The sequence below is a fragment of the Cololabis saira genome, chromosome 7, assembly GCF_033807715.1.
Source record: "Cololabis saira isolate AMF1-May2022 chromosome 7, fColSai1.1, whole genome shotgun sequence".
Classification (NCBI taxonomy): domain Eukaryota; kingdom Metazoa; phylum Chordata; class Actinopteri; order Beloniformes; family Belonidae; genus Cololabis; species Cololabis saira.
This window is the reverse complement of record NC_084593.1, coordinates 45,612,794-45,630,578: the sequence shown is the minus strand read 5'-3', so window position 1 is coordinate 45,630,578 and position 17,785 is coordinate 45,612,794. Positions and strand designations below refer to the sequence as shown.

At 41.5% G+C, this 17,785-nt stretch overlaps 1 protein-coding gene across 3 annotated transcripts; it reads left to right on the top strand.

Moving 5' to 3' along the window:
- The first annotated feature begins 977 nt into the window (after positions 1-977).
- Positions 978-13,621, top strand: LOC133447308 (nucleotide exchange factor SIL1-like). Of its 3 annotated transcripts, XR_009782903.1 has the most exons (11): positions 978-1,170; positions 4,178-4,337; positions 4,937-5,057; positions 6,739-6,883; positions 7,003-7,089; positions 8,058-8,275; positions 9,145-9,241; positions 9,705-9,869; positions 10,260-10,424; positions 11,154-11,556; positions 12,601-13,621. XR_009782903.1 is itself a non-coding variant. In XM_061725955.1 (10 exons), the coding sequence occupies exons 1-10, from the start codon at positions 1,066-1,068 to the stop codon at positions 11,349-11,351; spliced, it is 1,446 nt and encodes a 481-aa protein (XP_061581939.1). In that variant the 5' UTR covers positions 978-1,065; the 3' UTR covers positions 11,352-13,621. The 3 variants fall into 3 exon arrangements, 2 of the variants coding, with proteins under 2 accessions (XP_061581939.1, XP_061581938.1); XM_061725955.1 differs by having other exon boundaries at positions 4,937-5,040; positions 6,737-6,883; positions 11,154-13,621; XM_061725954.1 differs by having other exon boundaries at positions 11,154-13,621.
- Positions 13,622-17,785: the final 4,164 nt, after the last annotated feature.

Below are 17,785 nucleotides of genomic sequence, written 5' to 3'. Positions count from 1 at the left end.
TAAAACAGAACAAAATAACTCATGAACTCAACAGCTCAATGCCATTTTCCATTGGCATTTTGGGACTATATTTTGACTCTCACAGTAATAAAACACAAAGTGCGTCCCTTTTCAGCTCAATACGGGACGATTCCGTTTTTCAAGGGACGCTTGGAGACCCTAGACCAGCGGTCTGCAACCCAAATGTTGAAAGAGCCATATTGGACCAAAAACAAAAAACAAATATGTCTGGAGCCGCAAAAAATGAAGTCTTGTATAAGCCTTAGAATGAAGGCAAATGGTGAAAGGCGAAAAGTCGAAATGTTGAGAAAAAAGTCGAAATGTAGAGAAAAAAGTCAAAATTTCAAGAAAAAAGTCGAAATGTCGAGGAAATAGTCAAAATTTCGAGAAAAAAGTCGAAATGCTGAGAAAAAAGTCGAAATGTCGAGATTAATGTTGAAGTACAATCTCGAGAAAAAAGTCTAAATGTCGAGAAAAAAGTCGAAATCTCAAGGAAATAGTCAAAATTTCGAGAAAAAAGCCGAAATGCTGAAAAAAAAAGTTGAAATGTCGAGAAAAAAGTTGAAATGTCGAGAAAAAAGTCAAAATTTCGAGAAAAAAGTCTAAATGTTGAGAAAAAAGTCTAAATGTCGAGATTAATGTTGAAGTACAATCTCGAGAAAAAAGTCGAAATATTGAGAAAAAAGTTGAATGTCGAGAAAAAAGTTGAAATGTCAGGATTAAAAAGGAAAGGAAAAGGGAAGGAAAAAAGGAAAAAAATAATAATAAAAAATAATAATAAAAAGAAGAAAAAAAAGAAGAAAAAAAGGAAAAAAAGAAGAGAAAAAAGAGAAAAAAGGTAAAAAAGAGAAAAAAAGCCTCTAGAGCCGCGGGCAGCGACCCCTGCCCCTGTCCCACCAGCAGGGGGCAGCACCGTCCACGGCGCCGCTGTCCGACCCGGATCGAGAAGAAGAGCCGTGTACGTGGACCAATGAGAAGCAGCCGGGAACCATAGAAACCTGATAGAAACGAGCAGGTGTCCAGGTGCTGTCAGCTGTCTGTCCTGCTGTCTGTCCTGCTGTCCTCATGGTCCGGGTCTCCCGTCCCCCCGGAGCAGCGAGGTGTCGCCTCCTCCTGCCCGTCCTGGTGCTGCTGCTCTGCGGTCACATCGCCGCTGTCGCCGGACACAAGGTTGGTTTGCTGCTTCAGGTGGACGGGGCTGGGGACGGGGATGGGACTGGGAGGACTGAGGGGACTGAGGTGACGGGGACGGGGACGGGGTTCCACAAAGCTGCTGAGCTGCTTTACCTTAGAACACCGGTGTTCTGACAGTTTCAGCTGCTTTGACAAAGATGTTACCTAATGGTTTCCTAGAATAGAATAGAGGGTTTTCACCGACGTCACGAAATGGGCGGTACCGCGACCCGGCAGCCATAGCGGCGGGATTATTTGTAGGCAGAGTGGAGGCTGTGGAGGGCTGGAGGTTGAACAACAACAACAAAGCGGCTAACATGTAAAATTTGACCATGTCAAAACCACGGAAAACCTCGGCAAAACGTGGGGAAGATACCAGATACCGGGAAGGACTTGGTCCTCCAGAAAGGGCGAGGTATAAAGAGAAATTAAACCTTTTAGGTGGCCATGATCCGTACGAGCTGGAGCAAACAACGTGGACCACGGATGACCCGACTATTCTGCCAACGATTAAATATCCTGACATCGTGAATTACCTCATTTTTTTTTAACCAAATGGACCCCCATTTGTACACTGGCAGAGTAGGGTGCTAGAAATTTAGTTTGAGAAACTCTGTTGTAAGGCTATGAAATGAATAAATCATGGCGAGCAATAACGCTAAATATACAGTAGATTATTATATTATTATATTTATTTTTCACTTAACTGACAATAAATGTGAAGAACAAACACGAATGTTGTCAAGATTCTTGCCCGTGAAGTTCTGTTTCAGTGCAGCAAGCCACAGACGTCTCCTTTCTTCTGATAAGTTTCGGCAAGTATCTCCCTGATTTGTGATAACTTTTGGAAGTCTGTAAAACTCCAGGTGTTTTTCTCGGTCAGACCGATTTGTACAACCGTACACACGGCAATAATTGACCATTTTCCACGCGGATTGTGATTACGGTTTATGAAGGAGCAGAAATGTGCAGTCTCTCATACGCTCTGGCTTTGTTTTGGTCTGGGGGGGTGGGGGGTATATCTCCGTAATGGCGACTCGCGTTTGGTGACGTCACGTGAAAGCCCTGTATAGAATACTTTATTGTCACTGTACCTGGTACAGTGAGACTGAAAACAGCATCACCTATCAAGACAAATAAGAAACAATAGTGCAAACAATAAGAAATATAAGAATATAAAAAAGGTTAAGGTGCATTTGAATAGTGAAGACCTGAGATCCTATTTACAGATGATAACATATAGTTACACATGTGGTGGAATATTGCACAGATAGTCCGGGAAAAAGTATTGCATGGTAAAAACAGTAATTTAACATGAAGGCATTCATATATTGTTCAGGGCGGTTATGGCTTTAGGGAAAAAGCTGTTTTTTAGTCTGTTAGTTTTTGACCTGATGACTGTAAAGTCTTCCTGAAGCTTCTACCTTTTGTAGAGCTACAATTTTACTGTGTTTTACTCCCCAAACCACTTCCTTTTCTCTTGCCAGGCCGTCATTGTAAATAAGAATGTTCTTAATGACCTGCCTGGTCAAGGCCAATGACTGAATGAATATCAAATAAAGCCATAGAATCGTTGTTTTTCTCTTTATCGTATAATGTTCACAAAGTGTAATGCAATTCATGTCATGGGTAGTGTATTTTGAAGGATCAAATACTCAACATCCCATATTATCAATTTTACATGGTGCAAGAAATGATGGGCGAGGCAATCAAACTTTGAAAATCGACTGTGCGCATGCGCAGAACCACAAAATAGCATTTCTCGGCAGGTAGCAAAGATTGTCAGAACACCGGTGTCGTGCCAAAAAGTGATTGCCTGCCAGAATCTGATTTCTCCCCTGAAAATGGGTCTTTTTACCTGCCAAAAATTTATTGAAGGCCAAATACAATTAATGAAAGGTTGTTTCTACCTAAATATGATTTGATCTCATTCTTGAGCTTCATAATATAAACACTAGAGCTCACAGGATTGCTTTTAACTCTTTTAAGGTTTCTGTTTAAGAATGATACTTGTTCAGTTCATTTAGTTGTTTTGTATTCAAGTGAACTGCTGGATAATAATTTGTTTTCCATGTGTTCATGATATTCAAAAATATGCATCTAATTCAATTCAGGTTCGAGTCAAATACTTAAAAAATCGTTTCACTCACAAAAAAGGGTCTAAAAAAAATTCACCATGGCAGGAAAGGTGAAGACAATTGATGAGGTGTAATAAATGAGGCTGATTGGTGATGGATGCTTCGCGGGTCCGTCACCATGGAGACGGTCAGCCTGTTTATCCACATCCTCCTAAACTGTTATTTCTTTCAACACTCTTCTTGTGGGGATTTGGGGAAACACATATAGAACTTATATAGACCCTATAGTTAAACTCCAGAAAAGAGTTATAAGAATAATAAAGTTTCTTATCGTGATACTACTAAAATTATTTATAGAGTCAGGCACATTAAAATTCCTAGATATTGTTTATTTAAAAAAACATTAGAAATATTATTTTGAGTTAAGAATAAAAGCCTTCTTGTATTCAACATTTCTTTAGATTAAAAGCAACAAATTATAATTTAAAAAGGCTATGGGTCTTTGAAACATGTTATGTGAGGACTAATGTTAAATACAGATGTTTCATTTTTGGGAGTGAAATTATGGAATGGATTTTGTGATGAACTGAAATTATGTAGATCTGAGTTTTAAAAAAATATTGAAAGACAAAATAATTAAGAATTACAATGAAAAATGATTTGAATATAATGTAACGATCCAGATCAATTTAGAGTAAATGTTCTTTTCTTTGGTATTACTGATAAACTGGGTTATCTTTTGGAAGGTACAGGATCAGCAAAAATAAGCTCTGGCTTCAGCCGACTCCTTCTTCGGTTACAGAGTTTGTTATTTGTGTGAAACTGATTAGTGTAAATATGTAGGATAATGTTTTGTCAGTTACATGCACACCAGTTAAGTTACATTTAATGTAACAAAATAAACTGTTCATTAATTCTGTGTGCAGTCTGGAAGTGCCTTAACTGTGGTGAACACTGACGGAGGAGTGGGAGGTGATGAAGAGGAGGAGGGGACAGTTGGTGATGAAGAGGAGGAGGAGACAGTTGGTGCTGATGAAGATTTAGATGTTTTCCAACCAACGGAGCAGTGGCAGACACTCAAACCAGGTAACGGAACGTCACCTTTATTTCTATAGCAAACATTATTTCTATAGCACTTTCCCAAAGCTGTGAACTTTCTGAACTCATAAGCTACCTCTTACTGTGCAATATTCTTCACTTATTTATGTGCAATATTCTCTTTCATTCATTTTCATAGTGTACATATACTTATATTGCCTGTTTCTTATTTAGTTTTTACATAGCCTTTTACATGTGTGCTCTTTTATGGAGCTGCTGCTTCATCTCATTATATTATTATAATGACAATAAAGGCTTTCTATTTCTATTCTTTCTATAAACTTCCAACAACAGTTGGTTAGAGGATCTCAGCCCTGCCAGGCTCACGCACCGATTAAAAGCTCTGATAAATAGGGCGGGGCAAGGCCGTTGAGGGCTTTAAAAACAAACATTTAAAGTTTAAAATCAATTCTAAAATGGACAGGAAGCCAACAGAGTGAACAGAGGACCGGAGTAACATGCTCAGTGTCCTAGAAAACATGTCTTCACCAAACCTCCTGTCAGCATCCATAAACCTTCCTGCTCATCACATGAATGAGTTGTGATGTATTGATAAGAATCAGTGACCCCTGCATGTGCATGTGCAGGTCAGGCCCTGCCGGCTGGTTCTCACGTGAGGCTGAACCTGCAGACGGGGCAGAGGGAGGTGAAGCTGGGGGAGGAGCAGCTCAAGTACCGGACCCCGGAGCACCGGACCCCGGAGCACAGGTGGGGAGTCCGGCCCACGCCCACCGGGGCTGCACGGGGCGGGTGGTGGTCGTCTGAGATGTTTTTTTGTTTGTTTTTTTTAACATTCTTTTTTGTGTGTGTGTGTGTGTGTGTGTGTGTGTGTGTGTGTGTGTGTGTGTGTGTGTGTGTGTGTGTGTGTGTGTGTGTGTGTGTGTGTGTGTGTGTGTGTGTGTGTGTGTGTGTGTGTGTGTGTGTGTGTGTGTGTGTGTGTGTGTGTGTGTGTGTGTGTGTGTGTGTGTGTGTGTGTGTGTGTGTGTGTGTGTGTGTGTGTGTGTGTGTGTGTGTGTGTGTGTGTGTGTGTGTGTTAGTTACATACCAGGGGTCGGCAACCCGCAGTTCTTGAGCGCAGCCCTAGTGGCTCCTGGAGCTTTTTCAAAAATGTTTGACTTTTTTTTTTTTTCCTCTTTCTTTTTTCCTTTTTTAATCTCGACATTTTGACTTTTTTCTCGACACTTCGACTTTTTTCTTGAAGTGCATAATGGAAAAAAAAAAATCTTCCCCAAGTTCTAACTAATGCAGCATGTGTTGTCTTCATTCTAAGGCTTATCAGAATCAGACTTTTCATTTTTTGAGGCTCCAGACATATTTGTTTTTTGTGTTTTTGGTCCAATATGGCTCTAAAACATTTTGGGTTGCCGACCCCTGATATATACAAATAATTTGAAATATGTAGCAGATCCAAAATACATACACAGCAATGATTCCTACACTGCAAAACCTCAAAATCTTACCAGGAATATTTGTCTTATTTCTAGTTAAAATGTCTCATTTTTAGTCAAAAAAATCTCATTACACTTAAAACAAGAGTCATCACCAGGAAAATAACTTGTTTTTTGACAATTTTCATCTGTTTCAAGTAAATTTTCACTTGAAATAAGTAGAAAAATCTGCCAGTGGGACAAGATTTATCTTCTTATTACAAGCAAAAAAATCTTGTTCCACTGGCAGATTTTAAGTGAAAACCTACTTGAAACAGGTGAAAATTGTTGTTTTTCTCCCCGTGATGAGTCTAATGTGTAATGAGATTTTTTTTGACTAAAAATGAGACATTTTAACTAGAAATAAGACAAATATTCTTGTTAAGATTTAGAGTTTTTGCAGTGTAAGGTCCTCAGTGAATCGAGCCTTTCAGGCAGTTTCCAGGTTCTGACACTTTCCCAGATGTATCTGTAAAAAGGCTCCTCTGACCAACTAATTCCAAATCTCAGTCTTTCCAGAGAAAGATAGTCCACTATCAACGACTTCCACAAATGTGTTGATGTGGTTCTTAGTCAGAACAGCCTTTCAGCCCAATTAAGCAGAAACTGTAAGTGTTTTAATGTCGTCTTAGTGATTCAGGGAAACATCCCATAAACACAGTAGTGGGTTTGGCTGTGATTGTTGTTGGATTATCACACTAACCTCATCACATACAGTTTACCAGAAACGTTGAATCTTCACATTCCCAAAGACGGTGCAATCTTGGTCATGTAGTCTTACATTTACATTACATGACAGTTTGGAGAGAACCCTGCTGTATATTTATATTTACCATACATATATGGAGATGTATAGACATTCTGTAGAATATTATACTGCATTCATCTGAGCTTCTATTTTAAGACAAGGTGCTGTTTGTTAGGATGTCCTTCCAAACCAAACAGAGACTATGTGTCTGCAGGGAGAAGGAGGAAGAGGAGGAGAGCAGGCCCAGCTTCAGTCCTGACGAGCTGAAGCGGGCCATGAAGAGGATGAAGGAGGACCTGGACCCGGACCTGAACCCGGACCTGAACCCGGCAGACCCAGACCCAAACCCAGACCACCAGGTAGACCAGCAGGACACGGGTCCGGCCAGCACGTGTTCCGACCCTTCTGTTCATGCAGGATGTGTGTGTTCATGCAGGATGTGTGTGTTCATGCAGGATGTGTGTGTGTGTGTGTCCAGGACTCTGCAGCGTCCAGATTCCGGCCCCTGGAGGAGTTGAAGCAGGACATGGCTGAGCTGGACCTGCTGGTGGAGACGGATGTTCAGGTACCTCAGTCTAGGCTGTACAGCAGGGGAACGGGGCAGAGTACACTGCAAAAACTCCATCTTAGCAAGAATATTTATACTTATTTCTAGTTAAAATGTCTCATTTTTAGTCAAAAAATCTCATTACACACACACACACACACACGCACACACACACACGCCATCATATTTATTTATTATGGATCCCCATTAGTCCTCACTGCAGTGAAGACTATTCTTCCTGGGTTCCAACATTGCACACATAAATCAATAAAATACCATCCTTACAATTAAAACATAACTAAATCTAAACAGAAATTATCTGAGATGTGATGGAATTCAACCCTTAAATTGTAGAAACCAGCCAGAACCAAATAACAAAAAATAGTCAATAATTTCAGAATAAACCAACTAACTAAAACTGACTTCCTTGCTAAGTTCTGCCTTTCTTCATTTATTTTTGAATCTGCACTGCAAAAACTCAAAATCTTAACAAGAATATTTGTCTTATTTCTAGTTAAAATGTCTAATTTTTAGTAAAACAAAAACCTCATTACACTTAAAACAAAACTCATTACCAGAAAAAAAACTTATTTGACAATTTTCACCTGTTTCAAGTAAATTTTCACTTAAAATACGGTAAGTAGAAAAATCTGCCAGCGGAACAAGATTTTTTGCTTGTAATGAGAAGATAAATCTTGTTCCACTGGCAGATTTTTCTACTTATTTTAAGTGAAAATCTACTTGAAACAGGTGAAAATTGTTGTTTTTTCCAGTGATGAGTCTTGTTTTAAGTGTAATGAGATTTTTTTTTTTTACTAAAAAAATCTGACATTTTAACTAGAAATAAGACAAATATTCTTGATAAGATTTAGAGTTTTTCTAGTGCTCCGTCTCTTTCCTCCACCCATCACACCACAGTTGAGGTTTTGCACCTCCCTCCAACCTGTGACTGTACGATGAGCTTTGGTATCCTTGTTTGGTTGCAGATAATGGGGCGGTTGTTGCAGCAGCTGAACGGCAGCGCGGCCACCACGGAGCAGAGACTGAGCCTCCTGCTGGAGCTGGAGTACCTGGTGCACCAGGTGGACAACGCCCAGACGCTGTGCTCCATGGGGGGTCTGGACCTCATCCTGGGGGGGCTGAACAGCTCTGACTTCAGACTGCAGGAGAGCTCCGCCTTCGTCCTGGGCTCTGCCCTGTCCAGGTAACGTGTGTGTTCATGCATCAGTGCAGACCTTTAACCTCTAACCTGCAACACTGTGAGTGAAGCGAGGAGTAAACCCGTCCCTACTGGACTGACGGTCCAGTAGATGGACGAGGCCGTATGAGCGAGGCCCTGCTACAGTACCTGTGCAGCTTTTCCACCAGAACCTGCTCTACTCATCTCAACTCAGCCTGGTTTCTTTTCCATAACAATCAGCACCCAGAGCAGAAGTAGGAGGTTGGAGAAGCTGCTGTGACGTATTTGATTGTGTATCTAAATGAAGAAGACAACAACACTAAAGATGTAGAACCTGGAGGAGATGATAGATGTGCTGCTGGGTCTGTGGATTGTGTTTGATATCAAGTTAAAAAATGAGAGTGAGAGAAGCTTCAAGCGGCGATGCTTAAAGCTGAAAAGTCAGCTGGAGCCGTGAGCAGCTATGAAGAGACAGAGCTCCTGGTAGATCTGGTTGTTCCTTATCTCCGTCTAGATCCCTTTTTAATTCTCTCCTCAGCACCAGGTTTATGAACATCTGACCCTCAGAGTTGGATCAGAAACAGACTTTTGCTGCCGTTGCTGGTTGAATAAAATGAACAAGAATCCGTCAGAGTCTCTTTCTCTGATTTCCTCCTCCTGACTCAGACGTCTGACTCCAGCCCCCCGACCAATCAGTGGCCTGTAGTGTGATGATGTCAGATACAGCTGACTCAGCAGCTTAGAACCTCGGCAGAATAGTTACAGAAAAGTATCTACTCGGTACGTTAGACCCCTAGTGGGAAAGAACCAAACCGAGTGGAGTCGGGCTGAGTAGGTACTAGTGGAGGATTCTGTCCTACAACTGCCCCGTAACTCATGTGTTCCTCCTGCAGTAACCCGGTGGTGCAGGTGAAGGCTGTGGAGAGCGGAGCTCTGCAGACGCTGCTGACCACGCTGGTCACTGCTCAGCCGCTGCACGTCAAGAAGAAGGTACGGACTCCTCGCCCCAGTAGATAAATATATCATTATAAACAAGTCCCAAAGTAAGTACCCATTACCAATCACACTCTGACTGAAGACAATAATAGGAAAAATAAAGTAATAAAATAAAATACAGGACACACAAAACAACAAAAATAATAATAAAATGAAATAAATAGAAAATCCTAAATAAAAATAGAAATGGTTAGCAATATCATACTTCCCTATAATCAAATTAAATTAATTTTCCAAGGATGCCAAAGAATTAACAAGAGAAAGAATAGGTTCCCAAACTTATCAGAGCAACCCCTAATACCGTATTTAATTTTCTCATAGTTACAATTCTTGGGAGGTGCGTGTCATGCCGCGGGCTGCGCCGTGAGGAGCTCATTGCGGCGCAAACTGCGGCGCACGCTGGGCGTGGATTTAACGCAGGGCCATGATCCAGCTTTCCTGACTGCTCTTCCTGCAGGTCCTGTTCGCGCTGGCCGCGCTGCTGCGCCAGTTCCCGTACGCCCAGCAGCACTTCGTCTCCCACGGGGGGCTGCAGGTGCTGGCAGAGCTGTTCCAGCAGGACGGGGGGGGGATCCTGAGGACCAGGATCGTCACCATGCTGTACGACCTCATCACTGAGAAGGTAACGCTCCCATCAGGGCTGGGGAAACATTCAAATGTCAAGCATCCATTCCATTCCCATTCTTAAGATCAGAATCCATTATCAAGATTTGAGCCGATCTGATTCCGATATTGATTTGGGTTAGTGTTATTAAAACTGTTTTTTCAGCTGCTGCATGAATTATATGACTGTAGTTCTGCAACATATTAATACTAGTATTATATTGAGATTAAACAGCAAGTATTGCAGCTAATGATGCTGTAAGGACCAATCAGCTCCCAGAATGCTGATAGAACTGAAGAACAGAAACATCTGAGGGGCAGAATTATCAAATAGTTCCACCCAGGCCTACCATCCGTGATAGTTCCCAGTAAGAGCGTTGTTGGGAGTTCTGGTGTGGTCTGTGTGCAGGAGCTGATGTTCCAGGCGGGGCTGGACCCGGTCACCGACCCGGCCCACGAGGAGCGGCGGCGCCAGTACTCCCGCGTGTCCCTGCAGGGGGAGCTGGGGGAGAAGGGCTGGTGCAGCCTGGTGCCCCAGCTGCTGCAGAGCAGCGAGCACGACCACCGGGAGAAGGTCTGAGAGAGAGAGACAGACACACCTGCACATGCACACACACACATTATATTTATTTATCAGGGATCCCCATTAGTCCTCACTGCAGTGAAGACTATTCTTCCTGGGGTCCAACATTGCACACATAAAACAAAAACTCCAAATCTTAACAAGAATATTTGGCTTATTTCTAGTTAAAATGTCTCATTTTTAGTAAAAAAAAATCTCATTACACTTAAAACAAGACTCATCACTGGAAAAAACAACAATTTTCAGCTGTTTCAAGTAGATTTTTACTTGAAATAAGTAGAAAAATCTGCCAGTGGAACAATATTTTTTTTGCTTGTAATAAGAAGATAAATCTTGTTCCACTGGCAGATTTTTCCACTTATTTCAAGTGAAAATTTACTTCAAACTTCAAGTTGTTTATCTGGTAATGACTCTTGTTTTAAGTGTAATAAGATTTTTTTGACTAAAAATGAGACATTTTAACTAGAAATAAGACAAATATTCCTGGTAAGATTGAGTTTTTGCAGTGTAGCTTTATTGTTTATCATGGTTAAATGTGGTGGAAGCTTATTCCAGTATGTTACTGCTCTCTACATCGTAGCCTCTTTAGTGCAGTGGTTCTTGGTAGAGGAATCTGGATCTGGTTGCAGAGCCATGTTGAGGATTGCTGGGTTTTAGATGTGATGACTAACTGATGTACAAAAAGCGTTGTCCACTTTTTGAAGCTGGTTTTCCCTGCAGGCTCTGCGGGCTCTGATAGCCATGGCCCCCGCGTGCTCGGACCAGTACCGGCTGCAGCCGTGGCTGCTGGACTCTCTGCTGGCCCTCCGACTGCAGTACCAGGACCTGGTCCACTCAGAGATGATCCTGGGGGAGGAGAACAGCTACTTCTCAGAGATCGTAGAGCTGATAGACACGCTGCACGTCAAGCTGAGGTGACCGGAGCTACGGGGGACCCGGATAGTTTCCCTGAGCGGCCAACGCTCCGTCTGAGGTGACGGCTGCTGCCCAGCTCACGGCTGCACACACAGACTCGGCCGCCCACCCAGTCACACGCAGGAGCTGAGCACCGTCCGGGGTTGAGGGCTGCGAGCTGGACTGTAACTTCTGTACTTGGGGAGTTTTTAAAAAGAAACTGCTGCAGGTGAAGCTGCGTGTGTGTGTGTGATACAGTGTTGTGAATCAGCTGAATATATGACTTGCATGTGGACCTGTAGCGTTGTTGCCTTCATTTCAGCAGGTACTGTATGGATTTGCGTTGTGCATCGTGTTCTGCATTCTGATTGGCTAAACAGTCTCCCCGCTTCTTCACTTCCTGTGTCAATAACGTTGGTTGCTTAGCAACAAGATGAGAACGACCAATGAGCTTCAGCAGCAGCTCAAGAACAGGAACTTTGATGAATCGTTCTTTACAGTCTCAAATATAATCAATGGTCTCGGTTTAGAAGAATCTTTTTGTCCAGAAGAAAAAAGAGCAACAACAACGACTCATAACTATTTTCTTCTCTGGAAAAAACCCACCTGCACCGCGGCTTTAGGAGAAAAAGACGCTACAGAGTCAGGATGCAGCGGCTCAGAAGAACAGTGAAATAAGTGCGAGGCGGTGCTGATCTCTGCAATTTGAACCTTCTATAATAATTGTAAAAAGAATTTCACTTAGCACGGGTTCTTTTTGGAACGTAACCCCTGCGAAAAACCAGGGATTACTGTAATGACAAACTCTCCTTCTCTTGGCTCATGACCGTCATGTTTTTGAATAAACACACACACACATCCAGTACGTTTCCTCCTGTCTCCATGTGGGGAAAAAAGCTTCACTGTAGCCAGAAATAACAGAGTAACGCACCGTTTAGTAACGGTAATTGCGTTACTGAATTTAAAAAGTAATGCATTAGAGTTACCGCAAAACTGACGGCGTTACTGTAACCCGTTACTAAATAACGCGTTAGTCCCAACACTGGTTATGAAGGACCTGCTGTTCTGGGCTGGCATCAGTCTAGGATAGAAAAGGCTGCATTTCCTTTTGAAAATGCAGGATGTTTGGAGATCTCTGTGAGCCATGAAGAAGCCTCAGCTCCTATTTTAGCATGAAGAGCTACTAGCTACGGGCCGGCCTCCTCCATGATCGTGACTGAAAGAACGTCTGTCTGCAGCTGCAACGAGTGACCCACGGATGTTCCTCCCCCAGATGAGCTGAACCAGGGACCCTGCAGGCCTCCACGTGAACGCCTTTGGACCGACCCAGAGCTGAAGGAGGCCCAGCTGCTGTACCCATGATGCACTACTCATCCACACGGAGAGGAGGAGAGCAGGAGAGAGAGAGAGAGAGAGAGAGAGAGAGAGAGAGATGCTCTTTACCAGGATCACCTGATCAACCACCCAGCTGTTCACCAAGGAACACTGTTTTGTTTCTGGGCAGAGAAACATAGTTAACACATTTAACTAGTTTAGCTTTACGTTGTGAGCCGGACCGCTGATCCCGTCACAACTGGGTTTATTAGTTTAAGTGTGTTTGTTTATTTTATCGTTTGTCAACCGTTGCATCCATGAGACGAAATCCAGTCCACCATTTTGAATCACGCGAGAACCAAAATGGCATACTAATGTACTACATGCTACATACTGCAAAGTATGTACTGTATACTGGCTACTAAACGAACGATTCAGTAGCCGCTCCAGCAGACCGTTCAGCAGTAGCAGCCAAGTATCCCAGAATGCATTTCGCACCATAACGACAGCGGAAGCCGAGAGCTAAAAGCTGTTTTAATTTCAGCTGTAGCGCTGTTAATATGCCACTTAAGTTTTAATATTTTTTCAGGCGTGAAAGTAACCGTTAAGATCCCCAACCTGGGCTCAGTTTATCCAAATAACGCCTGTTAAGAAATTTGCTCCAACGTTTTCGGGGATGAGAAGAGCCGCCCAGTCGGCAGCAGCAGCAGCAGCTCACGGCCGTGGGGGAGAGGTGTGATCGCTGGATCAACCTACGCCGTCGTCCCGGGGAGAAACTGATCCAATGAACTGACCTGCAGCTCTGTGGCTGAAATAAATCATTTAGGAAGATAAATGTTGGTTTAATAGATAAAATCTAACAGTTAGTTTGTCTGAATATATAGTGAAGCTTCATGTTTTTACTGGAGCCCCAGAACCAGCGCTGCTGCTCTGTCTGTACATCAGAGCCGTCACAATTTTAATAAATGTATTAAAATCAACATATCAGTCTATTGAATTTTATTTTATTTTATTAAGCTACATATGTTTGGGTTTTTATTTGGTGCACCTCTACGTACTTGGTATAAAACATAATAAAAATAATACCATTACAAAATTGTGCTGTCCGGTCACCGCTGTTTTGTATTGCACTTGTGTTATATCAGCTATAGAGAACAAGGTAGTGCCGAAAAACAATATATATCCCCCCTCACAAAAATAAGAATGTTATTTGTTTTCTGAAAAATGGTTCACATATGTTATTTTGTTACTTGAAATTTTTTAAACATGTATTTGGTGCCTAACTGTTTCCAAGTATATTAGTGCGTGTGTGAATGAATAAATGAGACGTAAAAGGTAAATTTCTTTGTAGAAAGGCGCTTTATGAAAATAAGTCCATTTACTTGTATTAGTTTCCAGCGCAGTCTTGAACATCCAATATGGCGGCGACGTTGACGTATGGCAGCAGCGGGAAAGAACACTGGATGCGGCGTCTACGTTTAGATGTCTATAGACATTTATACGTAGACGCCCCATGGAGCTTTATTCATTCACACATAATTTCCTCTACTAGCAGTTTGTATAAATGTGAGTTTTTTTTAAATATAAATTGTGTTCAATAAAAAAAAAAAATTGATAAGCACGTGACCTGAGCAGCAACGAATCCGTGATCAGTATCGTGACGTACTCGTATGTTTGTTTTTTTTAATTCATCCCCATCTTTTTTAGAAAATAAAACTAAACTACACAAAATAGATTTTTGTTTTAAATAGTTTAAATAACACTTGCTTTTGAAATAATATTTGTTGATTTTGTATACAGTATTATCAAAAATCCAAAAGAAAGGAACATTATCTTTTCAAATAATTTAAATTCCAGATAGAACAATGGAAATGTTTATGTGTAAAATAAACTGAACCCAAACCAGGAAGAAAAAAACAATACAAAATTAAAGCTGCAAGCAGCAATGAACGGTCCTCCACCCTTGTGCACGTTCAGGCTGCAGTGGAAGCTTGTATGACTTGATGTAGATTCTTCAGAACTGGACATTTAGTGGATGACACCACCCACAACTCTCTATATCAAACCATTCAAAAGTTATGGCAGAAAGTAGGAACTATCAGATATTGACCAATCAGATGAAGGGGCGGGGCTAATTTGCAGCAATTATGTTTAAGGACTCAAAACCGAGTCCGATGACACCACCCACATGTCTTTATCACAACCCGTTCAAAAGTTATGGCAGAGAAAAGTTTTCTAGGGGGCGCTGTTGAGCCATCTTGCCACGCCCATGAGAAAAGTAATGCGCATAGTCGCAGGGTGGAGACGCACATTTTGATGTATAACACACCTGGGTGCACATTACGGTTCAGGCCGTATTAACTGCCGAAGGAATGGCAAATTGCGCCAAAATTACACGATTAATTCAAAATGTTCAAAATGGCCGACTTCCTGTTCGGTTTGGGCCATGGCGACAAGAGACTTTTCTTTAAGTTGTGACATGATACAAGTGTCTACCGATTTTCGTGCATGTACGTCAAACTGTATTGTGGGGCTTGAGGCACAAAGTTTTCTAGGGGGCGCTGTTGAGCCATTAGGCCACGCCCATGTAAATATCAAATTTATCACCAGGCCTACAGATTCAATAGGGAGTCAAGCAGAGGTGTAGGAGGAATCTGCAGCATCCAAGAAGACCTTTATCTTTATGGAGGACAACACTACTGCACGTACAACCATTTTTAACATGGAATCATTAAAGAATGACTCGCTCCTGGAGTGAACGCCTAGTTGTCATTCAAGGCACTGCAGCTCCACGTTTGCTTCAAGGAAGAAAACTTTGCTTCAGAATCATGTGACAGCCCACTCTGGTGCCAGCATTACAGTTAATTATGCAGCTCTCAAGTAGAAAAGAAATGAGTCTGTGTGGGTTGGTGTCTTCAAACAACTTTGTACATCTTTAATTACAATTATATTGAATACTGTCTTAGATAATATCCGAAAGTTACAGAGGATTTGAATTACACTTATACACAAAAGACACTGCCACAGTAGCTTTATATACAATAAAACACAGTGGTATCATTCAGAAACAGGAGAACAAGAGCGACTAAAGTCTTACAACGCTTCACTTTTTCTTTATGCACCTGTAGCTAATGAATTGGCCCATTCTTCCTAAACACTTTCAGAGAAGCAACTTCTTGATAATCTTCCTCTTGTAAAGTGGGTTATTCAATGTAAGTGCTTCTTACTACAAGCTGTTACTCTCTAGGAACTACTACTTTTGGTCATCATTTCATCATCTTCCATGAACACATTTGACTTTTAAGTTTAATAGAAAATTTTGCTGTGTTTGTCGTTTCTTGACTTTAAGGGGAGTTATTGAAATTAAGCAGTAAATGTAAAGATTTTCAACCTTGACTTGATGAGAATGAGAATTTCAGCAGCCCTGATGCATTCTGGGAGCTTGTTCCACAAGAGAGGAGCCAAAAGCCAACTCTGGGTACAAAAAGTAGGTGTGACCCTGAGGACTATGGCTACAACTACTGCTACCACCATTTAGCAGATGCCTTTGTCCAAAGGGACTTACGTCTGAGAGATCACCACATGCAAGAAATCAATTTTTTTTTGTATTTTGGCCCTAGATCATTTATAAAACCAACATCAGGATTTTAAAATTCTATTCTTTGACAGACAGGAAGCCAGTGTAAAAATCTAAGGACTGGAGTTATATGGTCCACTCTCTTGGTTTTGGTGAGGACTCGGGCAGCAGCTTTCTGAAGTAACAGCAGTTGTTTAATGGATTTTTTTTAGGAAGCATTACAGTGGTCCAGTCTACTGATGATAAAAGCATGGATATGTTTGTCTGAAATGTTGCCACTACCATATTGGATCGGATGTCTTTCAAGACTTCAGTAGAGCTCTCAGTGCTGTGGTGTGGCCGGAAACCTCACCAGAACAATCATTTACTTACCTGGCAAACATGAGAATGTTCATTTTATAAAGAACAAATTCTATGCTGTGGTTTTATAACTGAGTTGAGTATGTGTCAACCCAAACAGGTTTTGATTATTGTCTTTTATCAGGAGGATGTTTTGAATACCACGTGAAGGACACACCTGTTACAAGAAATCCAGCTTGAACAAAGTGAAAGGATTTCATTCCAACAGTCACTCACGCAGACAGACAAACCCATGGTAAAAATGTTACTTACTGAGGGTTTCATATCTGAGCTTATATTTGGTATCTTCTTTGAGTTTCTGTTGGTATGGCGATGCCAAAACCTTTGTGGTGTGTTATTTATTTTTTTCAGTGGTTTTGTAGATTTTCCGATGATTAAAGTATTGATGATGTAGTTTAAGTTTCTGGTCACATTCTAGTGGTTTGAGTTTTTAAAGTTTATATCACGTGGCATTTTCTTTTAAATGTTTGTATATCGTGTAGCTGAATTAAGTTAGAATGATTGGATGAGTGTAATGTGTCACATGTTTATATGAAATCAAGTTTTAGTACTTTGTGATACTGGTGTCAGTGTTCCTGAATGGACTTTGCAAAGCATAAAAATCATAAAGGCCCAAGCACTGACAGTGCGAAGGCCAAATTGTATCTGTAGGAATTTTTTTTCCTCGTTCTCGTTCTCATTTTTATTTTTATTTTTCCGATTAAATGAGGGCCTTTTTTCCCCCTAAACGTGCCCCAAAAGTCACCAAATTTTGCACGCAGGCCAGGCCTGGCAAAAAATTACGTATTTATTTTGATTTGATATTTAATGGTTTGCATTAATGGGCGTGGCCTAACGGCTCAACAGCGCCCCCTAGACAACTTTGTGCCTCAAGCCCCACAATACGGTTTGACGTACATGCACGAATATCGGTACACACCTGTATCATGTCGCAACTTAAAGGAAAGTCTCTTGGCGCCATGGCCGAAACCAAACAGGAAGTCGGCCATTTTGAATTAATCGTGCAATTTTGGCGCAATTTATGCCATTTTCACGTGTCGTACTTTAACGAACTCCTCCTAGCAGGATCGTTCCGTTCGACATAAAACTCGCTGGCCGTGGCGCCGCGTCAAACTTCAACATTAAACAGGAAGTGATACTAGTAGCTGATTGGTCGATATTTGATAGATCCTATTTTCTGCCATAACTTTTGAATGGTTTGACATAA